We start from the raw sequence: 19897 nt of genomic DNA, 5'->3' as shown, positions 1-19897 counted from the left end.
ATTTCTAGGAAGCAGATTCCCTTTCTTGTCCCCCCACCCCGGTTCTCTGGGTTGGCATAAAAAGCCAGTGAAATACAAAGGACTGTTGATAATCCGATGACTAATTCCTATCAATTATTTTATAAAAGTGGGATGAGGGAAGGGAATACATTTCTACATTATAAGCATCAGATTTTCTTGCTACTATTCATTATGCATCACTCTAACCTCCAGAATAACACTTTATAAAATTCAGATTCTCATTCTAAGAACATTTCAAAATGAGCGAATGACTAGTCTTCAGCTTAGAAAATGTCAGGAAGTGAGGTTTGCTTATTCAGTTGGAATAAAATGTAAATCACTCAGAAAATATAAACTCACATGTGGGAGCTTCCTCTACCGGCACCAGTCAGTGGGCTGAATGACCTATACCATGCTCTCATCTTCATTTAGAAACCACCATTTTCATGTCAGCTTAATTGCTTTCTACTGAAGACCAAATCTAAAGCTATTTCAATGCCAAAGATTCCACAGGGAGTTCTGTGTCCATTAGTGGTGGACTGAGGCGTTTGACTAACCCACTAGAACACAAGAGAATCTGGACAAGGGTTAGGAGATAGAAAAAGAATCAGAGTGAAGAGTTAGGGGTGGAGCTCTAGGAGAAGACAGATCAGAGCATCAGCCAGTTCTGGGGAGGGCTCTCTACTTCCCAGGCAGGGGTCCTTGGAGTGTCTCTGAGGTGCCATTTGGGCCCCAGTGGGCTGTGGACAAGAAGCGGTTCAATGGAGAGAGGACAGGCCTCGCAGGGACAGAGGTCCAGCCGCGAACCATCTTGTCCTGGCTGGACAAGGCTATTGGGGCCCTCAGTCCTTAGTCACCAGACAGAAGCCAGAACCAGGCTTCTCTGGAGGAAGGCGACATCCTTAGAGGTAGCGCCACAGTTCACATTTGTGCCCAGGACTAAACAAAATGACAGTTCACCCTTGAATGGCATGGGTTTGAACTGTGTGAATCCACTTACATGTGGGTTTTTTCCGATTAATACGTTACACTACAATCTGTGGTTGTTTGCATCAATGGACGAGGAACCACAGATACAGAGGCCCAAACGTGGGACTTGAGCATTCGTGGATTTTGGTATCCATGGTTGGTCTTGGAACCAATCCCCCATGGATACCAAGGGACAGTGGTACATTTTGAGGAAAATTCAGATATTTATCCTTTGTCAGGTTTCTCTATTCTCATTATGAACAGAGTGTCGGTTTTCCTCTGAACTCTACGGTTAGCCGTGTAGAAAAACCTCTTAGCGCTGCAGCGGACTGAGCACATACTGTGTGCCAGGCCCTGTACTGGGTGCTGGGCGTGCAAACACAAACAAGTCAGTGTCTCCCTGCCCTCCAGAACCTTCCCTGCCTTCCCAAACTGTTACCACACCAGGTTCAACCAGAATGCTGAGATGCTGAGGTTGGCAGCAAAGAGAGGGTTTATTTGCAAGGCAGGCCTCTCCGAAGGCAAGGGGCTCGGGGGTATCTATGGGATAAGAAATAAAGGAGGGGTGCGAAGCCTGGGAAAAATGGGGAGGGTGGGGAAAGGTGCTTGGGAAAAGGTGCGGGAATCGTAGTTCTGCGCAGGTGTAACTGGGCTACAGGCCTCTGCATGTTCAAAAGGTCACGGAGTGGACATTCACGCAGGCCCAGTTGGAGGGCTGGTGGTCCTATCTTGTCTCAACCAGCTCAGCTCAAACTAGGTGCAGCTGATTCCAAGTTCCTGGAAAACAACTCAGGCAAACATCTTATTGTTTAGGCTACGTGCTGCTTGGAGGACACGTGATCTTAAAACGACCTGGATTAGTGAAGGCGGGTGAAATGGATCTGACTAATTACCCATGGTTTCAGAGCTTTCCCTGTTCCCAGAACCTCTCCTGCCCTCCAGAATATTCCCTGCTTCCAGAAGATCACCAGGGCCTCTTTCCTGTAAATTCCTAGTGCTTGTTGTATAATGGAATTTTATTAAGTTAATTCACTTAACTGGAGAATTTTCCATGCCGCATACATGTTGTTGGTTTGGGAAGTCCTTATCTGGAAAGGGCTACCCATGTGAGAAGACCTTCATGTGTAAGTTCTACATTTTTTTATTCCACGGATATTTATTTTGTTCTGTTTCCTAATTCTTTCCAGGAAATGGAAGTAGCACTTAACGAAGGTGACGTTTACCTTTTGGGACCCTGAAGAAATAGATGTTTCCCATGTTACTCATTAGCTGTGCTGACGAACATGAGCCTTACTAAAAAATAACAACATGTCAAAACAAACAAAAATCCCAAACCCTGCAACAGGCGGAATAAAAGAAGTGAAAGAGGGAGCCGATTAGAACCTGAAGACTCTGCAGGCGGAGTGTCAGGTCCAGCTTGAAAGCACACCTTGCAAAACGCTTTTGTATGAACGTGGTGGCCCCAGGGCGGGCGTTTGGAAAGGCAGGGCTCCTGCTTCCTGGCCTTCCTCCCCACCTCCTCGTCCTTCATGGCCTCTGCAATTTGTTGTCTGGGTCCTTTGGGGCTTTGCACGGGGTAACTGCTGAGGTGAGAGAAGAAAGCCGTCCCTAAAAAGATATAAATGTCTCAGCTTCTGTGCTATGAATTGTTTCCTTAGCCACGAACTACCATTGACCTCAATCTAGCAGTTTATAAAGTGTTCCGTGTATCAGCCCTGAGTGGCATCCTCTTTAGGTGCCTCTGCTGACTGGCGGTGAGTTCAAGGGCCTGTAAGGATATTCTCTGTTTCTCTCTGCTCTGTGCTCTCTGCATGGCTTGTGTTTGGAATTGACTTTCGGCTTCTCTGGGCTGTGTCCTAAATTAACAACTAGAAAAAACTGAAAGTGAAGTGTTTGTGGAAAGAAAACGAGAGTGAGAGGAAGGGTTCTTGTCTAGATTTGCACGCTTGGTGGTGCCGGCAGGGGTGTGAGCGCTCAGCTGTCTTGTCCTGACTGCACAGACCAACGTGTGATGCTTGGCGAGTCGTGACCTTCTGGTCCCACGGCCCAGGCTGTGAGTGGACAGCATCTGAATCTGTGGTAGATATGTGGCCCGGAGTTGTGAGCTTCCTCTCTTTGACGGCTTTGGTTTGGTTCAGAGGCTGCCCCTGTTTCTGGTATGTGGGGCTCCAGGTCTTGGGGCAGTGATAAGACCTGGTGGAGCAGCCCGGGTCCTGAGACCTGAAGACAGTGAAGCAAGAGAGGGAGGCGGGGGTCAGGGCAGACCCGGGCCTCCTGCTTTATGAGTGAAATGCCCTGGAAATGGGGCTTATCACACATTGTTTGCTCTGGGGCAGGAAGGCAACATTACTCTGAGCAGAGGCTTCCTGATCTTTTGAAGCGGGCTTTTCCCATCGCTCTTGTCCTGGCCTGCCCCGTTTGCGGGCCTGGTGCTCTGAATTTTCTGATAGGGGTGAGGTGCAAGGTGGCATTGGCGGACTTAGAATTCAGACTGACCATGTGTGCTTGCTGCTGGAAGCAAGGGGGACAGCAGTGTGGTTTGGGCCAGTGGGAAGGACGGCCAGCGCCCGAGGGGCTTCACAGGCGGTGCGGCCACCATGGTCTCTTGGGTCTCTTGAGAGGACACCTCCTCTGTAGCAAGAATGGCGGGGGCATCAGCGTCAAGTGGGCCTCTGCCAGTCCTCCTCTGCTGGTCAGGGTGATTCTGTTTCTCCTGTCACTGTGAACAGCCAGGCACGTTGTCTGTGGGCAGCGAGCTTAGGTGGATGCACACACACACACACCGTTCAGTGTTCCCAGGCTTACCAAACTGCCCTCGCCTGGCTCCCCGGCTTCTGGCCCAGCTTGCAGTGACGAATGTCACGTCAGGTCCCTGAGTGTCAGGACGGCGGGGCTGGGTGTGCCCTCTGTTTTGTGGAGGCCCAAACTTGGTTTCTTTCCAGGCTGCTCAGTGAAGATCCAGTTCTTGGAAGTCAGTCCACGCTCCCTTACAAAGCCCGATTTATAGCTGAAACCTTGAGAGGACTGGGGACGTGCGCCCCGGGAGTGACCGGAGTGGATCATTTCCCCTGGGCTGCCCCGAGGATGGGGTCTGAGCACCTGGTGGGGGCGGGGCAGACTTGACGTCCCCAGTGCCAAAGGGACGACGAGTGACTCGTTTCCATCAGGTCAGATCTGTTCATTTCGAAAGACTTAAAAAAAATTATTATATCCTCTCTTTTTTTGTTGTTAGTGATTTTTCTTTTAAGAAGTGATTGTGGTAGCAGGTGGTAGGGTTTTTTTCTTTAAGCATTTTAAAATTGGAACTATAAAGATTTGGCAACTTTGTATCAGTTCCCCAAATCTGAAAAAAATGGTTACTAGTTTGCAGGATTAAAAGAATACAAACGGCTATTTTTTTTTTTTTTTCTTTTTCTTTTTGCGGTATGCGGGCCTCTCACTGTTGTGGCCTCTCCCGTTGCGGAGCACAGGCTCCGGATGCGCAGGCCCAGCGGCCATGGCTCACGGGCCCAGCCGCTCCGCGGCATATGGGATCCTCCCAGACCGGGGCACGAACCCGTATCCCCTGCATCGGCAGGCGGACTCTCAACCACTGCGCCACCAGGGAGGCCCCAAACGGCTATTTTAAGGAATGTTTATTTTTTTCAGTTTCAGTTTTATTGAGATACAGCTGACATACAGCACTGTGTAAGTTTAAGGTGTACAGCGTAATGACTTGACTTACATATATTGTGAAATGATTACAGTAAGTTTAGTTAACATCCATCATATAGATAACAAGAAAAAAAGAAAAAGAAAAAAATGTTTTTTTCCCTGTGATGAGAACTTTTAAGATCTACTCTCTCAGCAACTTTCAAATACACCACACAGCAGTGCTCCCCAAGGCCCCTGCGCTGAAGCAGTCTTTCTGTGAAGTGTGACAGGTGAATGAGCTGCTCCAGAAGCATTTGTTGAGGTATTTGTGGTAAGTATCCCAAATTGTGCAGCATAAGTCAGGCATATGATTGACACCAATATTTGAAGCCCCCCTTTCCCTGCAGATTCCCTCGGTATGTTGGAAAAAGGAAGTCGAGACTGAAAGTTGTTTTTTCTCCCAGACCAAGGACCCCAGAAGGAGTTATTTAATGTCCCTATCATTAAATTATCTGTGAGTAACAGAAAAAAAGTAAGGGGTTTCACGATATTATGAGTGACCAAATTATCTACTTTCTCTGGACCTCAGTATATATACGTAATAAGGAGGTTGAACTAGATATATGTATAGGTATACAATTTATAAACACTAGTTTTTGATAAGTAAAGGGAGTCACCTCCCTCTGCACGTGTCTTAGTGACAGTCGTGGGCGTAGCTAGCAGCGGGCTGGTCAGCTCTGTGTCCAGGATGACCTGCATACCCACCCTGCACATCTGGGCTGGGGCGTGGCGCCTGGTCCCGGGCCGGGACCTCTCCGGAGCCTCGCCTTCCCCGAGAGCCCCCATGTCTCTGCTCCTCCTCGGAGCACTTTCATCACGAAGCGCCCGCCTCTTGCCTCCATCCTGGAGGCTGTCTTTCCTCCAGAACTTTCATCGGTTAGTCAACTTGGATGTTGGGTTGCCGGCTTCGGGAGGTGGGCCAGGCGGCTCAGCACAGGGCAGGAGCGTGTGCGTGTGTCAGATAATGAGCGAGCCTGGAGGTCTGGAGGGCGCCCACGGAGCCTCAGCCCTGACATTTTACGTCGCCATAATGAAAAGCCTTCCTAAAATAAACGCTGCCTGGGTAATGTCGGATCTCTTCTGTTTGGAGGGGGAAGTGCAATCGCAGGCACAGCAGCCTCAGCCAGCCTGCTTGTCACAGTGACAGGGCAGCCTGGCGAGAGCTCAGGAATCTTCAGGCCTAGAAAAGATGGGAATAAACACCATAAATATCCAGGGAAGCACAGGGCAAGATACATTTCATTCATTCAGTTGGATGAAGGCCATTTGGCTTCCGTTAATTTTTGATCACTTCCATGGTTGTAGTGTTTGCTAATGGACCGGCCAGGAACAGGACTGTCCGGTAACCTGCGAAGACCAGGGGAGCTCTGCCCTCCTCCCACCAGGAGAAAACCATGAGGATGAAAATCCTTCTCTCCTTTGGAGACGTTTGAAGGAAGGAAACCCAGAAGCTCAGAAAGGACGCCAGTTTCACTAGTGCAGGGCCCCCCACCTTTGAAGGTCACAAGCACAGGGATCAGGTGTCCTGGGGTTAAAGGTCAGGGCTGCCCATGCCAGGTGACTGGCTGGGGCTGGAGGAAGGGAGGCGGGCCATGGGGCTGTGCGCTGACCTGGAGAGGGCTCTGCAGCGTCACAGGTGACCCTCTGTCTGATGTTCTTGTCTTGAAGACTCGAGGACCTAGCAGGACCTTCTGATGGCTGTGGTTGATCTTCAGCATCTTCAAGACGGTTTATAACCTCAGGGAGAGGTTTTCAAGAGGAGGAAATGGCTCAGACGAAGGAAACTTCTTAGGGGATGGTGCTGTGGTGGATGCCTGGGTTGGGGTCATGTGACGGGGAGGCCCTTAACACCTCCATGCCTCCGTCTGCTGTCCTGTAAGGGGGACTTTGCGGTGAGGCAGGAGTCGGATCGTTCCTGTTTATTGTGTGGAGTCCTGACATGACAGAGCGGCGTCGGGACCCCCAGCGGCCAGGTGTCTGCTCCCAGGGGCTCCACTTGTACTCTCGGCCGAGGCTGGGGAAGTCTGGTGTCCAGTTAGGGGCCCTCCCCACACTGGGCTTCCAAGGGAAGCTGCACTTCTGTGGACATGGCCACTTAGTGCCAGGCCAGGCAGAGCCCGATGGCCTGTGGGGTGGAGATGAGCAGTTGAGTGGGGGGTGGCTCTCGGCAGTCTGCAAAGCTCCCCTTCCGGATGGCTGTATCGGAAAGTTGCTTATTTAGCTGTTTTGACAATCTATGTCATGTAGCCACAAATATTGCCTGTATGGACTGCGTGTTTGCAGGTAAAAGTTAACCCTCACTACATGTACAGTCAGATCCCGTTCCTCAGACCGGATGCAGCGTGGGCCACCTGTCCTGGGAACCTCATGGTTTTAGAAAGGGGGAGCCTCATGCCTGTTGGGTCAGGCCTCACCTCTCTCCCCATGATACGGGGTTCCAAGCCCCGCACAGCCCTGGGACTGCGGCAGACAGGATGGGCCTTGGACCTGGGTCTCCCTGTGGTTTCTCCCGAATGCAGATCCCATGGAGAAGCAAGCACTCGCACACAGGCACGATGTGGGCCCCGCTTGCCCCACGGCGCAGTTCTTCTCGGGTTTGCACATGCTTCTCCTTGCTCCAGCAAGACCCTCGTTCTCCTTCGTGTTCCTGGCTGATTTAGGTCATGGAGCCTTTCCTGGGGCTAAAGGATTGGCGGCCTGCTGGCTGAGCTGGTGCTCTCCGGGCCTTACCTGCCCTATAAATAAACATGTGCCAGGTGAAGCTAAAGCAAAAGGGTTCTAAACGGAGATGGGGGACACAGTGGGAGGTGAGGGGATCAGGGCAGGTGCCCCCAGGGGTGCCCAGCTGGAATGGGGCGGGGCAGGAGCCTGGCAGCCACACACAGCCTGGCTCCCTGCTGACTCGCCACCCTGGGCTTGGGTGCTGCTTATGTTCTTGTTTGGCCTCCAAGCCTCACACAGCACAGGGGTGACTGGCGGGGGCCTGGGGTGCCCCACCCTCATGCCCTCTTGGTGGGAGTAGAGTTGCTTCCGCTTTTGCAGTGATGTTTTGTGCAAGGATCTTCACTGCTGCATTTTTCTGTTACAAAAGGATACTAGAGGGACTTCCCCGGTGGTACAGCGGTTAAGAATCCACCTGCCAATGCAGGAGACTTGGGTTCGAGCCCTGTTCCGGGAAGATCCCACATGCCACGGAGCAACTAAGCCCGTGCTCCACAACTACTGAACTTGCACCCTGGAGCCCACGAGCCACGACTGCTGAAGCCCACATGCCTAGAGGCTGTGCTCCACAACAAAGAGAAGCCACTGCAATAAGAAGCCCACGCACCGCAACGAAGAGTACCCCTGCTCGCCACAACTAGAGAAAGCCCGCACGCAGCAACAAAGACCCAACACAGCCCAAAATAAATAAATTAATTTAAAAAAGAAAAGAATACTAGAAACAACTTACTTTTTCATAATAGGAGACTGGTTAAATGTATGCTGTATTCATACTGCAGCTGTTGGAAAGAATGAGGTGGAAGAGTCTTTGGAGCTTTGGCGAATGATACTTGGAGTAACAATTAGCTCACATGGAGAGCTTGCTGTGTGCCTGGCACTGCTCTGCCCTTTATCCTGGTCGTCTTGTTTAGTCCTTGCAGTGGCCCTGTGATGGAGGAGCTATTCTAATGCACGTTTCATGGACACACTCAGGCACCGTGGCTTCGGGCCCGAGTTCTTAAACATGACAGTAAATAGCCAGGTGTAAAGCACGACCCCACTGGCAGGTTTTAAATATATATACATATGGCCTGTAAATAGAAAAGACTGTTCATTAAAAAATAGGAATCTTACAAAAGGTGTCAGCATCTTTTCGAAGCTTATTGGGGGATGAGATGAAGGGAGGTGAGACTGGGCCTGTAGAGTCCCCCAGGGTCTCGGGCCCCCTTCTCCTTTCCCTGCTACACTTGGGCCTGCTTCAGGCCACGGGGCTTGCAGAAGGGGTGTGGCCCAAGCCGACAAGGATGCCCAAATGTTGGAGACAGGAACGCACGTCCGGTGCTCCCGTGCAAGCTGCCAGGAGCAGCTGAATGCCGTGTGATTAGCTCCACTTGGGAGAGGCGTTCGTTGTGATCAAGCCGTATTTCCAAGGGTTTGCAGCCCAGTTGTTTCCCCAGCTTTGCACCAGCTGGGTGTTGGCACTGCCTCTCCCAAATTTCAGACTATGAAACCTCACGGCCAATCTGCAAACTGCTGTAAGAATAAGCCTTGCAGTTCATTATGGTTTTGGTTCTTCCTGATGCACCTGTGTCTGTTATGTTTGATTCCTTCCTGTGTCGAACTTCAAGAAAAGGGCATCGGTGAATAGTTAATGCTGGACGGTCAGTCAGTGATTCTGCCTTTTCCGAGAGGCCACTTCAGGATACCGCCCCCCCCGCCCCCCGCCGCTGCCCCCAGGACTTTAGCTGTGAGTTTGCAGTTGTGCCTTGGTGGCAGGGATTTCAGCTCTTGGGTCACCCCATGCTGGGGGCGCCTTCTTCCTTGCCTGCATGAGGCAGAGGGGGCTCTCTGTGCGTGAGGGTTTGGCCATTGTGGGCAATTCCTGTGCAGCCAGGAGGACCACTCCCTGCCCCAGGGAACAACTCCTGTGGGAAATACTGAGCTACCAGTGTTTCCAAACCAAGCTTGGGTCCGCTCACCAGACGCGCAGCAAAGCCAGTCTACTGACATGAAGTTGTAGCGAAGGGAAATACAGTGTTTACTGCAGGGCCAAGCATGGAGAACAGGCAGCTCGTGCTCAGAAGACCCAAACTCCCTGATGGCCTTCAGGGAAGGGTTTTAAGGACAAGGTAAGAGAGGGGGTCACAGGGTGTGTGATCAGCTCATGCACAATTCTCTGATTGGTGTTTTGGGAATCTCAGTCATCAACCCTCTGGTTCTAACTGGTCTGGGGGTCTATGGGCTGGTGGTCAGCAGTTAACTTCTTCCACCTGGTGGGAGTTTCTGTATCTGCAAAACAGCTCAAGGATATGGCTCAGGACATTATCTATAGCCCTTAGGAAGGAACTGAAGGTCCTTGACTTTGTTTTATGGCTAAACTCTTATTTTGTCTTGCTTGACTGTTTTTCTTTGTTTCTGCACTTTCTCATTTTTCTGATTAAATTTGCTCTTTGGAACTTGGGGAGGGCCTAGGTGGCTAAACCTTTTTGGTAAACGAGGTGGGGGACACAAGGGCGGTGGTCTGTCCCCAGGAAGACCCCTCAGGGTCCTGCTTGGTCTCACCAGCCTCTGCCATCCACTGATGCTGAGACAGATCAGGGAGAGATCCTGTGCTTTTGAAGGACATGGTACTCAGTATAAAGAAGGCATTTTATGTCTTTGGTTTGGCATTTAGTTAATCTACTCCATGCACACATGTGGTTTTGTGCTGGGTCCCATCACATGCTGGCACGGGCCCTCTGCAGCGTTCATCACGTCATCGATCCTGGATTCCTGCTGCAGGCCTTCCAGCCCTGTGTAACCGGTGGGGTTGGCGGTACAACAGAAGATGCGCTTCGTGAATTATTGAGCCGGTGGTAACTAAAGAGCTTCCCTCTCACGGTGTCTGTCAGCACACTGTCCTTCCTCAGGCCTCCCGCGCAAGTGCCAGCACGTGCAGGGAGTATGGGAGCTGCTGCTGTCAGCGCTAAATGACTGTTTATACGGGAAACTTTGCCTAACACTGGCTTTGTCTGTGGGAGGTGGAGGGGGTGTCCTAATGCAGACAGGCCCTGGGTGTGACTGTGTTGACTCGGATTTTGTTTGCTGCCGTTGTCAGTTTCACGATCACTTCTCGTGTGAAGGGAAGGTGGAGCCAGGCTCTATGCCCCTCTCCCCACCTCAGAAGATGGGGACTGGAAGTCACACGAGCCCCTGAGAAGACTCGTGTCTGTTGGCCTCTCTGCTGATGCCCTTGGCACTAGATTTGTGGTCGCTAGGTCTCACCCTGTTGAAATGTGTCTATGGAGACTTCATCTGTGGGTGTCCTTCAGGCTCCTTTCTCAGTGACCACGCTCACCCAAACCGTGGCGTTCCAGCCGAGCATGGGCAGCGGGGAAACCAATGTAATTTCAGGCGTGGCATGTTCGCCCCAGGGATATCTGCCTCATAAGCAGCGTCTTGTCTCACATAGGTTCTCAAACTGAGATGTGACTGAGTCACTGGGGATGGTGTTAGAATGCGGCTGTAGGTTTGGACCCTCTGGGGCCACACTTAGAAAGTGAGGTCTGAATCACCGTTGAAGCAATGGGCTAAGCAAGGAACCCAGTGTTGCTTGGGGATCAGGAGAAAGTTTGCTTTAAAAGAGAGAAATGAAATAACACTAAAACTTGCTGGACCACGTGGTCTTTTCTTTAAAAAGTCTGGTGTGCTCAAATAAAACACGCAGATAGTGGAGGTTGCCCACGGTCAGCAGAAGCAGACGTTTCCCCATCTCACAAAGGAAGGGCTGAGAGCCCCTCCCCAAACAGCTGTCAGGGGCTCATTATCTCTCAGACCTGAGGCGCTTTGCTTTTCTATAGCAGTAGGTGTTGCAAATGTGTGATTTTGAAAAACACCCTGAAGTGTTCATCAGAGCTGTTGCGTTGCTCCTTTTGGAACATTGCAGAGTTCCAGCTTCAGGGAACTGTGGCAAAGTTGGACACATGCCCTGATCCTCATAATCTTTCTGAATTTTTGAGATGTATTGACTTGGTCAAGTTTACAAGGGGGGGAATTAGTAAAACTAAAACCCAGGGCTCCTGACCCCCAGACCTGGGCCTTTCGCCATTCAGCTCCCGTTCATGGAACGCCTCCGTGTGCGGGGATTTTACTGACAAGTGTCAGTGAGCCTTCTTGACGTGGATGAAGGGAAGCACTGAGCGGAAGCTGGGCAGCCGCACTTGAGTCCTGCAGGGTGGGGCGCTTCTGGGAGCGAGAGACGCCATCACCAGTGGTCTCACTGCGGTTGGGCAGCACTGTGTGGTATGGCCAGGCCCCATGGTTCTGTTCACTTGCTCCAAGGCCAGGTCTCTTATGGGGCTTCAAAGGTCCACTGTTTCATTTAGCACTTCCTTGACAACAGCATCCGGGGAACAAACCCGGGGGAAGTCACGGCACCTGCCAGAGGCCACGCAGGGCCCGAGAGGCAGGGTGGCACACTTGCTGGGGTGTGGCGTGGGACCTGGGGTCAGGGTCACCTGGTGCCACAGGGGCCTCTTGGGGGGACCCCGGGTGCAGAGGGGCAGGAGTGGGAGCTGCCCGTGTCTAGGGCAGAGGGAGGACGGCCTCCTTTTTAATCCCCACCGTCGCCCACGTTCTCGTCGGAATCCCCGTGGCCGGTGGGCTCCACGTGGACGTGGATGAGTAGTGGCGGGCCTTCCTCCTGGCCTGCACGCGAGCGTCCAAGCAGGGCTTTATCTGCGGGGCAGGGACGGGCTGCCCAGCGCCTCCCGGTCTTAAATTTGGCTCAGCGCCGTTGTGTAACTGATACCAGGCCCGTGGTCTGTGCCCTCTGGGTTTCCTTCCCTGGGAGTCTGTAGATCTGCTGGCCTTCGTGAATCTGCTGCCCTTGCATTATTTACGGAGGAATTGGATCCACAGAGGAAACTCCTGGGGGAGGAGCGACAAGTGCTGGCTGTGGGTCTCTCCCTTCCGAGAGCACACACGAGGTAAGCGGACATTTTTATTCAGGGACCGTGGCTTTCCCAGGGGGTCGATCAGCCTTTACGTTTACTGCTGCAGACAGTGCATGGAGCCAAGTACAGCCCTTGACAAGTGTCTACAGAACGCTGTGGATGGGGCAGGGCTGCAGGTAGACTTATGGTTGACGGCTCTGAAGGTGGACAGAGGACGTTAGGGGGCAGCGCTGGGGTGAACTCAGTGTTTCCAGAACTCTGCATTAAGGGTCCTCCATTTCCAAGGTGAATCTGCTGTCTGACCCATTAGAAGACCACTCTGAGGGGCTTGGGTCTTCCAGAAAAGGAAGCAAAAATAAACCGATAGGAAGAAAGTCAACTTTGCCTGCACAGAAGTGAATGCCGTGGGGTGTCTGCTTTGCGGTGAGCAGGACGGAGGACTCTGAGGTCCGCGGAGGGGAGAGCAGGCGGTTCTGTGAATTTCCGGGCTGCCTAGCGGCCTGCCCGCCTGCACTTGCTTGGTGGCTTTGCCCTGAGGGAGGAGGGCTCTGGACACGCTTGGGCCGCTTTCCCACTCAGCCAGTGACCGCCCACCGCGCACGCGTCCTGGGGAGTGATGGTGTGACCAAGTGGCCGCGACGGTGGGAGACACACAGGAGCACTTCTCAAGCCCACACCCTCCCGGCTGCTGGCACAGGAGGGCACTGGTGGGGGGTGACAGCTGGGGCTTCCATGCAAGGTCATTCTGGCCTGTTTCCTTCCTCTGCATCGGCCCTCTGAGCACCTCAGAGATAATTCATTTCTCCGGGGACAAAGGCTGCCTCTGTCCAACGAGCACGTGCTTTCAGAGAGTGACACTTGGAGGGCAGCCAGCTGGACTCCTCCAGGGGTCCTTACGTGTCGCTGGCGGCGATTTGTTAAAAGGTCCAAAGCTGTGCTCAAAGCTTCTGCTGCAGGAACCCCCATCTCCGATGCAGGTGGGAATCTCAAGATGCTGGAATGTTCTCTGTATGTGGAACTGAAGCCAGGTCCTCTGTGCCTCTCACCCAAGAGGGTGCAGTCAATGGCCGAGACTCCTTTTTGCTTTCTCGCTCCAGGAGGACACACCCAGTCCCCAGATTCCTCATTTCTTGTCACTGTGCCCTGTTGGCATCTCAGAGTCCCCCTAGAACATGACACAGGCTGGCCTGAGCCTCTGGCCGTGTTGCTGTCCAGTTTGCTACGGGCTCTCCCTGGGTGGTGGTGGGGAGCTCAGGCTTGGCTCTCCTGATCTGCTGGACGTTATGGTAGGACCAGGAATTCCTGCGAGAGTGAGTGGGTGACATGCGCCTTGTAAGTCTGCATTTCTGAGTCTCAGTTTCCTTAAATGTAAAACGGGCAGCGCAGTGCCTACCCCATAGGGCTGGGAGGAGTAAATGAAATAACGTGGAGTACAGCGAACACTGATGGCACTCAGTGGGCTAAATTTATCACTGTCCTCTCACTCAGCAAGCTGGTCAGCTGGAGCTCAGTTGCCAGCTGCTCGGGGTCAAACATTTTGGCAAAGGCCCAGAGTGCAGATGTTCCAATTAAAATGTAAATGCTTTGCTAACAGAGGTGACACAGTTATGTCTTAATATTAAAGTGAGTGCTGAGCTTCCTGGCAGACAAAGCAAAAACAAAAACTCATCAGATCACACGATTTATATTTGCCGATCAAAGGAAGCGTCGCAAGGAAATTGAATGTGCACCTTTGTTTTGGCAAAGGTCCCACGTCGGCATGGGAATCACCTTTGAGCTTCTCGTGGGAAAGAGTTCACTGAAGTCACCTCAGGTCAGAGCTGGGCCCTGAGTGGGAGAAGTGCATCCAGCCGCACAGAGAAGGACAGAGGGCGCCAGAGGGCCAGGTCCAGCAGCACCGCCCACTCCTGCGTCTAGCGGAGCTTGCCTGGCTCAGGTGTGTGTGGGCGTCTGACCAGGCTTGGTCTCCAGCTGCAATTACTGCTGAATTATGTCTTGTAAAATCTGAGGGTCTTAAAGGAAAAGGGGGCATGATGAGATCCAGAGGGGACAGCAGCCGGGAGCGGCGGACAATCCACTGGTCGCGTTCTCCTTGACGGCGGCTCCTTGCTTCCCCTCAAGGGGTCTTGTGCTGCGTCTGCACCACTCCAGTAGCTGGTGCGAAGGCTCAGGAAGCAGTCCCCTGGCGATGTTTCGAGATGGCACTAATTTGAGGCCCCACAGACGCCTCTCTGGGATGGAAGGTGACCGTGTCAGTCCTGGGAAGGGTGTAGGGAAGAAGAGGAAATGGCACGTGAATTTTACTTGGAAGGAGGGTTTATGTAGGAACGAGAGGTTTTCTGGGCTTTGCGTGTGTTCTGAGCAGTTATTTTGGAGGGTAGAGTTTGACGGAAGCACCGACATGGCCAGTGGCTGCACCCCACCGCCCCCTCTTCGGACCTTCATCGGCTCCACCTGGTGTTGCCTCGGTGTTGCCAGGAGCCCGGAAAGGCTGGCAGTGGAATGATGCGGGCACCACCTGCTCCTAGCACCTTCTGGAAGCATCCTCACGTGGGTCCCTGTGATGTGACAAAGGCCAGGCAGGAAACAGGATGGTGGTTCCCCAAAAAGCCAGATGTTTTTACGTGTCTAACTGCCCCTTGATGTTACTCAGCTGGGTAGAGGGTTAGGTACTGAGATTTGGGGAGTTAAACTATTCCTATTTGCTTTTTTAAAGGGATGGTGGTGAGATAAGTTAAAAAAACATGTTAAGTAAAATCTTAGAAAAAGAGGAAACCATCAAATTCCCAAAGCCGACTGGATAATGAGGCTGCTGGCTCCAGCAGTGACAAGACGACAGCCAAGTGTCTCTGGTGGAAACGGGCTTTCTGACCGTGACACACTGAGCTGCGCGGGAGGGCTCTGCACGCTTCGGACGGCGCTCGTCTGGGCTTGGTGATTGTTCTGGGTGGGTTTGTGGGGGAAGGCGGGGCCCCCCAGGATGGCATCTCTGCACAGCCCCACCCTTTGTGTGCCAGGCTCACAGCAAGCCCCTCGGTCTATGACGACACAGCCACGGCCCTCACACGCCTCCCCGAGTCTCGGGACCTGGTGTGCCGCGCCGGGAACGGGCGCGGAGTCCGATGAGCTGGGCTCTGGTGCCCGACAAGGAGCACCCCTCAGGGAAGGAGAGAGTGCTCCCCTGACTTGTGGAGGTTGGAGGTGGGTAGGGCTCCAGATACATCAGCCACGGTCCTGGCTGCATTTTTGGCAAAGGACTGGGAAGCTGTTAGCTAGGAACTAAAATTGGCTCTTCAAGTTAAGGACTGGGTGAAGGACACCGAAGATTACCCTGCAGGGTATCCAAATGCTTGCTTCTGACGAACCCTCTGAGGTCACAGACAGATTCAGCCTGGGAGGGGTTTGTTCCCTCCGCCTGTGGCAATGCTCAACCCCACAATCACAAGGCAAGGCAAGCTGGGGCTCAGGCCTGTGTGCAGGGCTCCGAATGTTGCCTTGTGTTAAGTATTTCCTGGCACTCACTGCGTTTGCAATTAGGCCTCACACATAAGTAAAGTGTGGTTTTGGATAATGCTGGATTAAATGTAAGATCATGTTTGTATCTGCACGTGCCAAAGTGCAAATATTATAATTTCAAATGTTCTGCCATCTTGGCAGGAGTTTTTTTTTTTTTTAAGATGATGCAGTTACCCTCAATCCTGTTTTTCCATCACATACCAGGGTGTTTTTAGTTATCATAAGAAGGGAAATAAAATACAAAAAAAGAAATCGAGCTATTTGTGGCATGCTGACCTTTCTGAGGGTTTTATGAAACCGAAACAGTGATGAGAGGGATGGAGTGCGTGGCTTTGCTCTGGCTCTGTGCGTTTCTCCGCCCACCTTCCCGAGCGGCCTCCGCGGGCTGTGACGGTGCAGAGGGCTGTGCCCGGTGAGGCCGACGGCAAAGCTCCCGCCTTCCTGCTCAGGGCTACGCTGTGACTGGTGGCCGACAGCAGCTCTTCCCTCAGCTCCCTGGGTCTCGGTTTTCCTGTTTGAAAAGTGAATGGACTGAACAGACCGGTATTTTTAAAGTGGGAGAATCTTTTTCTTCAGACGAAATTTGATAAAAGCGTTCACTAGGAGAGCATGCTCATTGTCCTGGGGGCGTGCAGGGGCCGTGGAGGGGTCCTGGCCCTTCCTTGCCCACCGTGGGTCGCCTCCCGGCGGTGCCTGCCCAGCAGTGACCTTCAGAGCTCGGGGATCGGCGAGCTTGTATCTGCCGCGAGGGCCCGGCTCCCCTGTTCCTGGAGGCTTCAGAGCAAAGCCTCGATAAATAAAGAAGGAGCCTTCTCTACACACAGAACCCAAAGGCAGAGATCCGTCGTCAGCATGTATTAGCGTTGTATAAAACGTAATTTTAGAGACTTCCATCATTAATATCTGAAGAAGAAAAAGAAGGCTTGCAGGCTTTCTGACAGCGTGAGATTGTGGGGTTTAGCATGCAGCTGAAGGACAGCGGGGCTGGCGCTGCCGTTCCTCCCCGGCTGCGCCGGAAAGCGGCCGTGGGCAGCTGGCTGCTCTGTGCTCTGGTCTGTCCTCGCCCAAGAGCGACACTCACTCGCAGAGCCAGAGGACCACCCGCTGGCGGATGTGTGTGTGGCTCTTTGATGGCCCAGAAAAATGCCCCAGAGAAGTCAGTATGAAGTAACAAAAATAAGGGAGCTGGTTTCTTGGGACTGATGAAAGATCTAGAAAACGTGTCCAGTTTTAGTTTTTTAAAGAATGTAGCTAAAGCCAGACAGACACATGTTTTTCTTCCTTAGGGACCTTACTTTATATATATATATATATATATATATATACACACACACACACACACACATATATGTGTATATAACATGTATCTAACATATATATATATATAAATGTTAGGAATTAGCATATTAATTGGTGGTTTGACAGTGGATGCTGTAATAAAGCCGAGTTTGTGGTCTCAGGTTGGACCGGTTTGCTTCATAAATCAATTTAACAAACCACACCTTAGCAACAAGCCTAAATTCTGTGCAGATGCCGTGTGGGAGTGAAGCCTTGCTCTTTCTTTGTGTTCTTCTGTCTTTCTTTTAGTTTCTCCAAGTTGGCCCCCTCCCCCTTCCAATGCAGTCTCCTTTTGTAGCACTGCAGCCCTTTTTCATTTTCAGCTGTGGCAAGCTTTAGCAAGTATTTCGATTTTCTTCGATTCACTTAGCTAAACCTTAAAAAAAATTAACTACTGTTCACAACTTGGTAGAATTATAGCCAGATTTTGTAGAGAGCTTGTGACATGGCAGCCAGATGGCCGTGGAGTCTGAGTCTTACTCTGGAAACAGTAGCAGGTTTTCTGTCTTGATGACGTTCTGTGTCCGAGCTCACCTGGCTTGGGGGCCCGACACCCCGTTTGTGGCAGCTACACTTGTGTCACACAGCGGGACGGAAGGAGGGGGCACCCGACCCTGGGGTGCAGCATTGGGGCAGGACTGGGCAGGACTGAGTGAGTAACTGCTGCTCTTCTGGTGTTTGGACTTGAATTTTAGAAAACAAGTTATGCTCGCAGTGCTTCTGGGCAGATCAAAGCCGGTGGGTTGCCTGCTGTTGTAGTCCTGACTCTCAGGACGATGCTGCCCGCCAAGCACCAGCTAAGGCTGTAGGCACTTCAGGTGGCACATGGTGACGGAAAGCCCTACAGGAGCCCAAGAATGTCACTTCAACATTTATAACAAAACTCTGCCCTCCATCTTCCAGAGGAGAGGCTGGCATATGAAGTACCATAGTGCCAGGCACTCTGACGGTATGATTTACTCAGGTATTTTGTGACCATACAACCAGGATCAGACCTGGATTCCAATCCCAGCACCAATTATTGGCTGTGCAGCCTCAGACAGATCATTTAACCTCTCAGAGCCTCAGTTTCCCCATCTGTAAAATGGGGACTTCTATCTTGCTGGTTGTTGTGAGGATTAAATGAGGTCATCTATGGAAAGCACTCCGTGGTTGGAACTCAAGAAATACTTGATAGGGGCTTCCCTGGTGGCGCAGTGGTTAAGAATCCGCCTGCCAATACGGGGGACATGGGTTCGAGCCGTGGTCCGGGAAGATCCCACATGCCGCGGAGCAACTAAGCCCGTGCACCACAATTACTGAGCCTGTGCTCTAGAGCCCACGAGCCACAACTACTGAAGCCCGCGCACCTTGCACGACAAGAGAAGCCACCGCAATAAGAAGCCCGCGCACTGCAACGACGAGTAGCCCCTGCTCGCCGCAACTAGAGGAAGCCCGCGTGCAGCAACGAAGACCCAACGCAGCCAAAAAAAAGGGAAATACTTGATAAATGTGACATATTATCACTAGATGTCAGATGGCCATAACCGAAGGTGTAACCCTGTAGATAGATGCGGGCACATGATACTTGTTTGGTTGATCTGAATGGAAGGAAACAGTCGTGAGATTTTAAGGGTGGAAGAGGCACCAGCGCTGGGTAGGTGTTTGGGCACCCCACGGTGCACAGGGAGGCCTGGGGCCACCGTGGCGCTGCCCCGAAGTCCCAGGGTCTGTGCTGCCTCCATCCTGGAGAAGGGAGGGTGCTGTGCCAGATGTCCCCGAGCCCTGCACTTGCCAGCCCTCCTCAGGTGTGCGGGGGAGGGGCGCCCTCCTTAGAAATCCCACCGCACACAAGCCCTGCTCCCCGGATGATGGAGGGGGCGTGCAGCCAGCTCCTCCTCGCCCACGAGGCTCCACCTGCGGACATGCCTTGTGTTGTAGACTCAGGCAGGGAGCCAAGTGCCCTCGCAGCCCCAGGGACACTTGGCTGGCAGCCTGAGCTCCAGGCTGAGTCTTCTGTTTGAGGGTGATGTCAGTGACTTAGGAGTCTGAGGCCCTCTGCAGGGAGACAGCAGGTGACGCTGAAGTGGACCCCGCAGTGTGGAGGACCAGCGTGGAAAGGCGGACCAGGGCAGGCCCCGGCCAGCCGGACGAAGTGCAGCTGCAGCGGGGCGGAGTGCCCATGGGCACAGCTACACGCAAGCTGTGGTCCTGCCACACCAGGCTCCATCAGATTTACCCCAGCCTGTGGCCCAGCGGCGGGCACTGCAGGTGCAGGCACAGATGGTGCAGACAGAGGGTCCCCGCCCAGATGGAGAAGGCGCCGCCCTGACCTGGCACCGGAGGCACCGTTCTCTCCAGTCACACATCACGGCTGTGCCCCCTCCTCCTCCTCAGGGCAGGCCCTTGGAGCTGCCTTCTCTTCCCTGCCCCAGAGGTTGGAGCTGAGTGCACTCCTGGGTCCTCAGTCAGGGCAAGCTCTGTAGACTCACCCGGGAGGCTGCACCGAGGCCGCGGGGAGACGGGAGGGTGTCGGCCAGGTTCAGGGCTCACACGTGTGGTGCTGAGCTGCTCACACGTACGTCTCTGTGGAAATTAAACGCTTGCTTTTTTGTTTTGTTTTTAAAGGCTTTGAGTAATTAGTGTATGAGACTGAAATAGAACTTTTTTTCTTAAGCCCATACACTTTAAAGATTTTTATTTATTTATTTTTGGCTGCATTGGGTCTTCATTGCTGCCCACAGCAACGTCACTGCCCCGAAGTCCCA

At 52.5% G+C, this 19897-nt stretch overlaps 1 protein-coding gene across 1 annotated transcript in view; it reads left to right on the top strand.

Moving 5' to 3' along the window:
- The first annotated feature begins 1435 nt into the window (after positions 1–1435).
- The window catches only part of PTPRN2 (protein tyrosine phosphatase receptor type N2), a 686072-nt gene continuing 667610 nt past the window's right edge, over positions 1436–19897 (top strand). The window contains 4 exon segments of the mRNA XM_060107962.1: positions 1436–1529; positions 1532–1804; positions 1807–1986; positions 1989–2093. Of these exon segments, the coding sequence (XP_059963945.1) occupies positions 1436–1529; positions 1532–1804; positions 1807–1986; positions 1989–2093 (652 nt within the window).

Source organism: Mesoplodon densirostris, chromosome 9 (genome assembly GCF_025265405.1).
Source record: "Mesoplodon densirostris isolate mMesDen1 chromosome 9, mMesDen1 primary haplotype, whole genome shotgun sequence".
Taxonomy (NCBI): Eukaryota; Metazoa; Chordata; class Mammalia; order Artiodactyla; family Ziphiidae; genus Mesoplodon; species Mesoplodon densirostris.
This window is presented reverse-complemented; position numbering and strand designations above follow the sequence as displayed.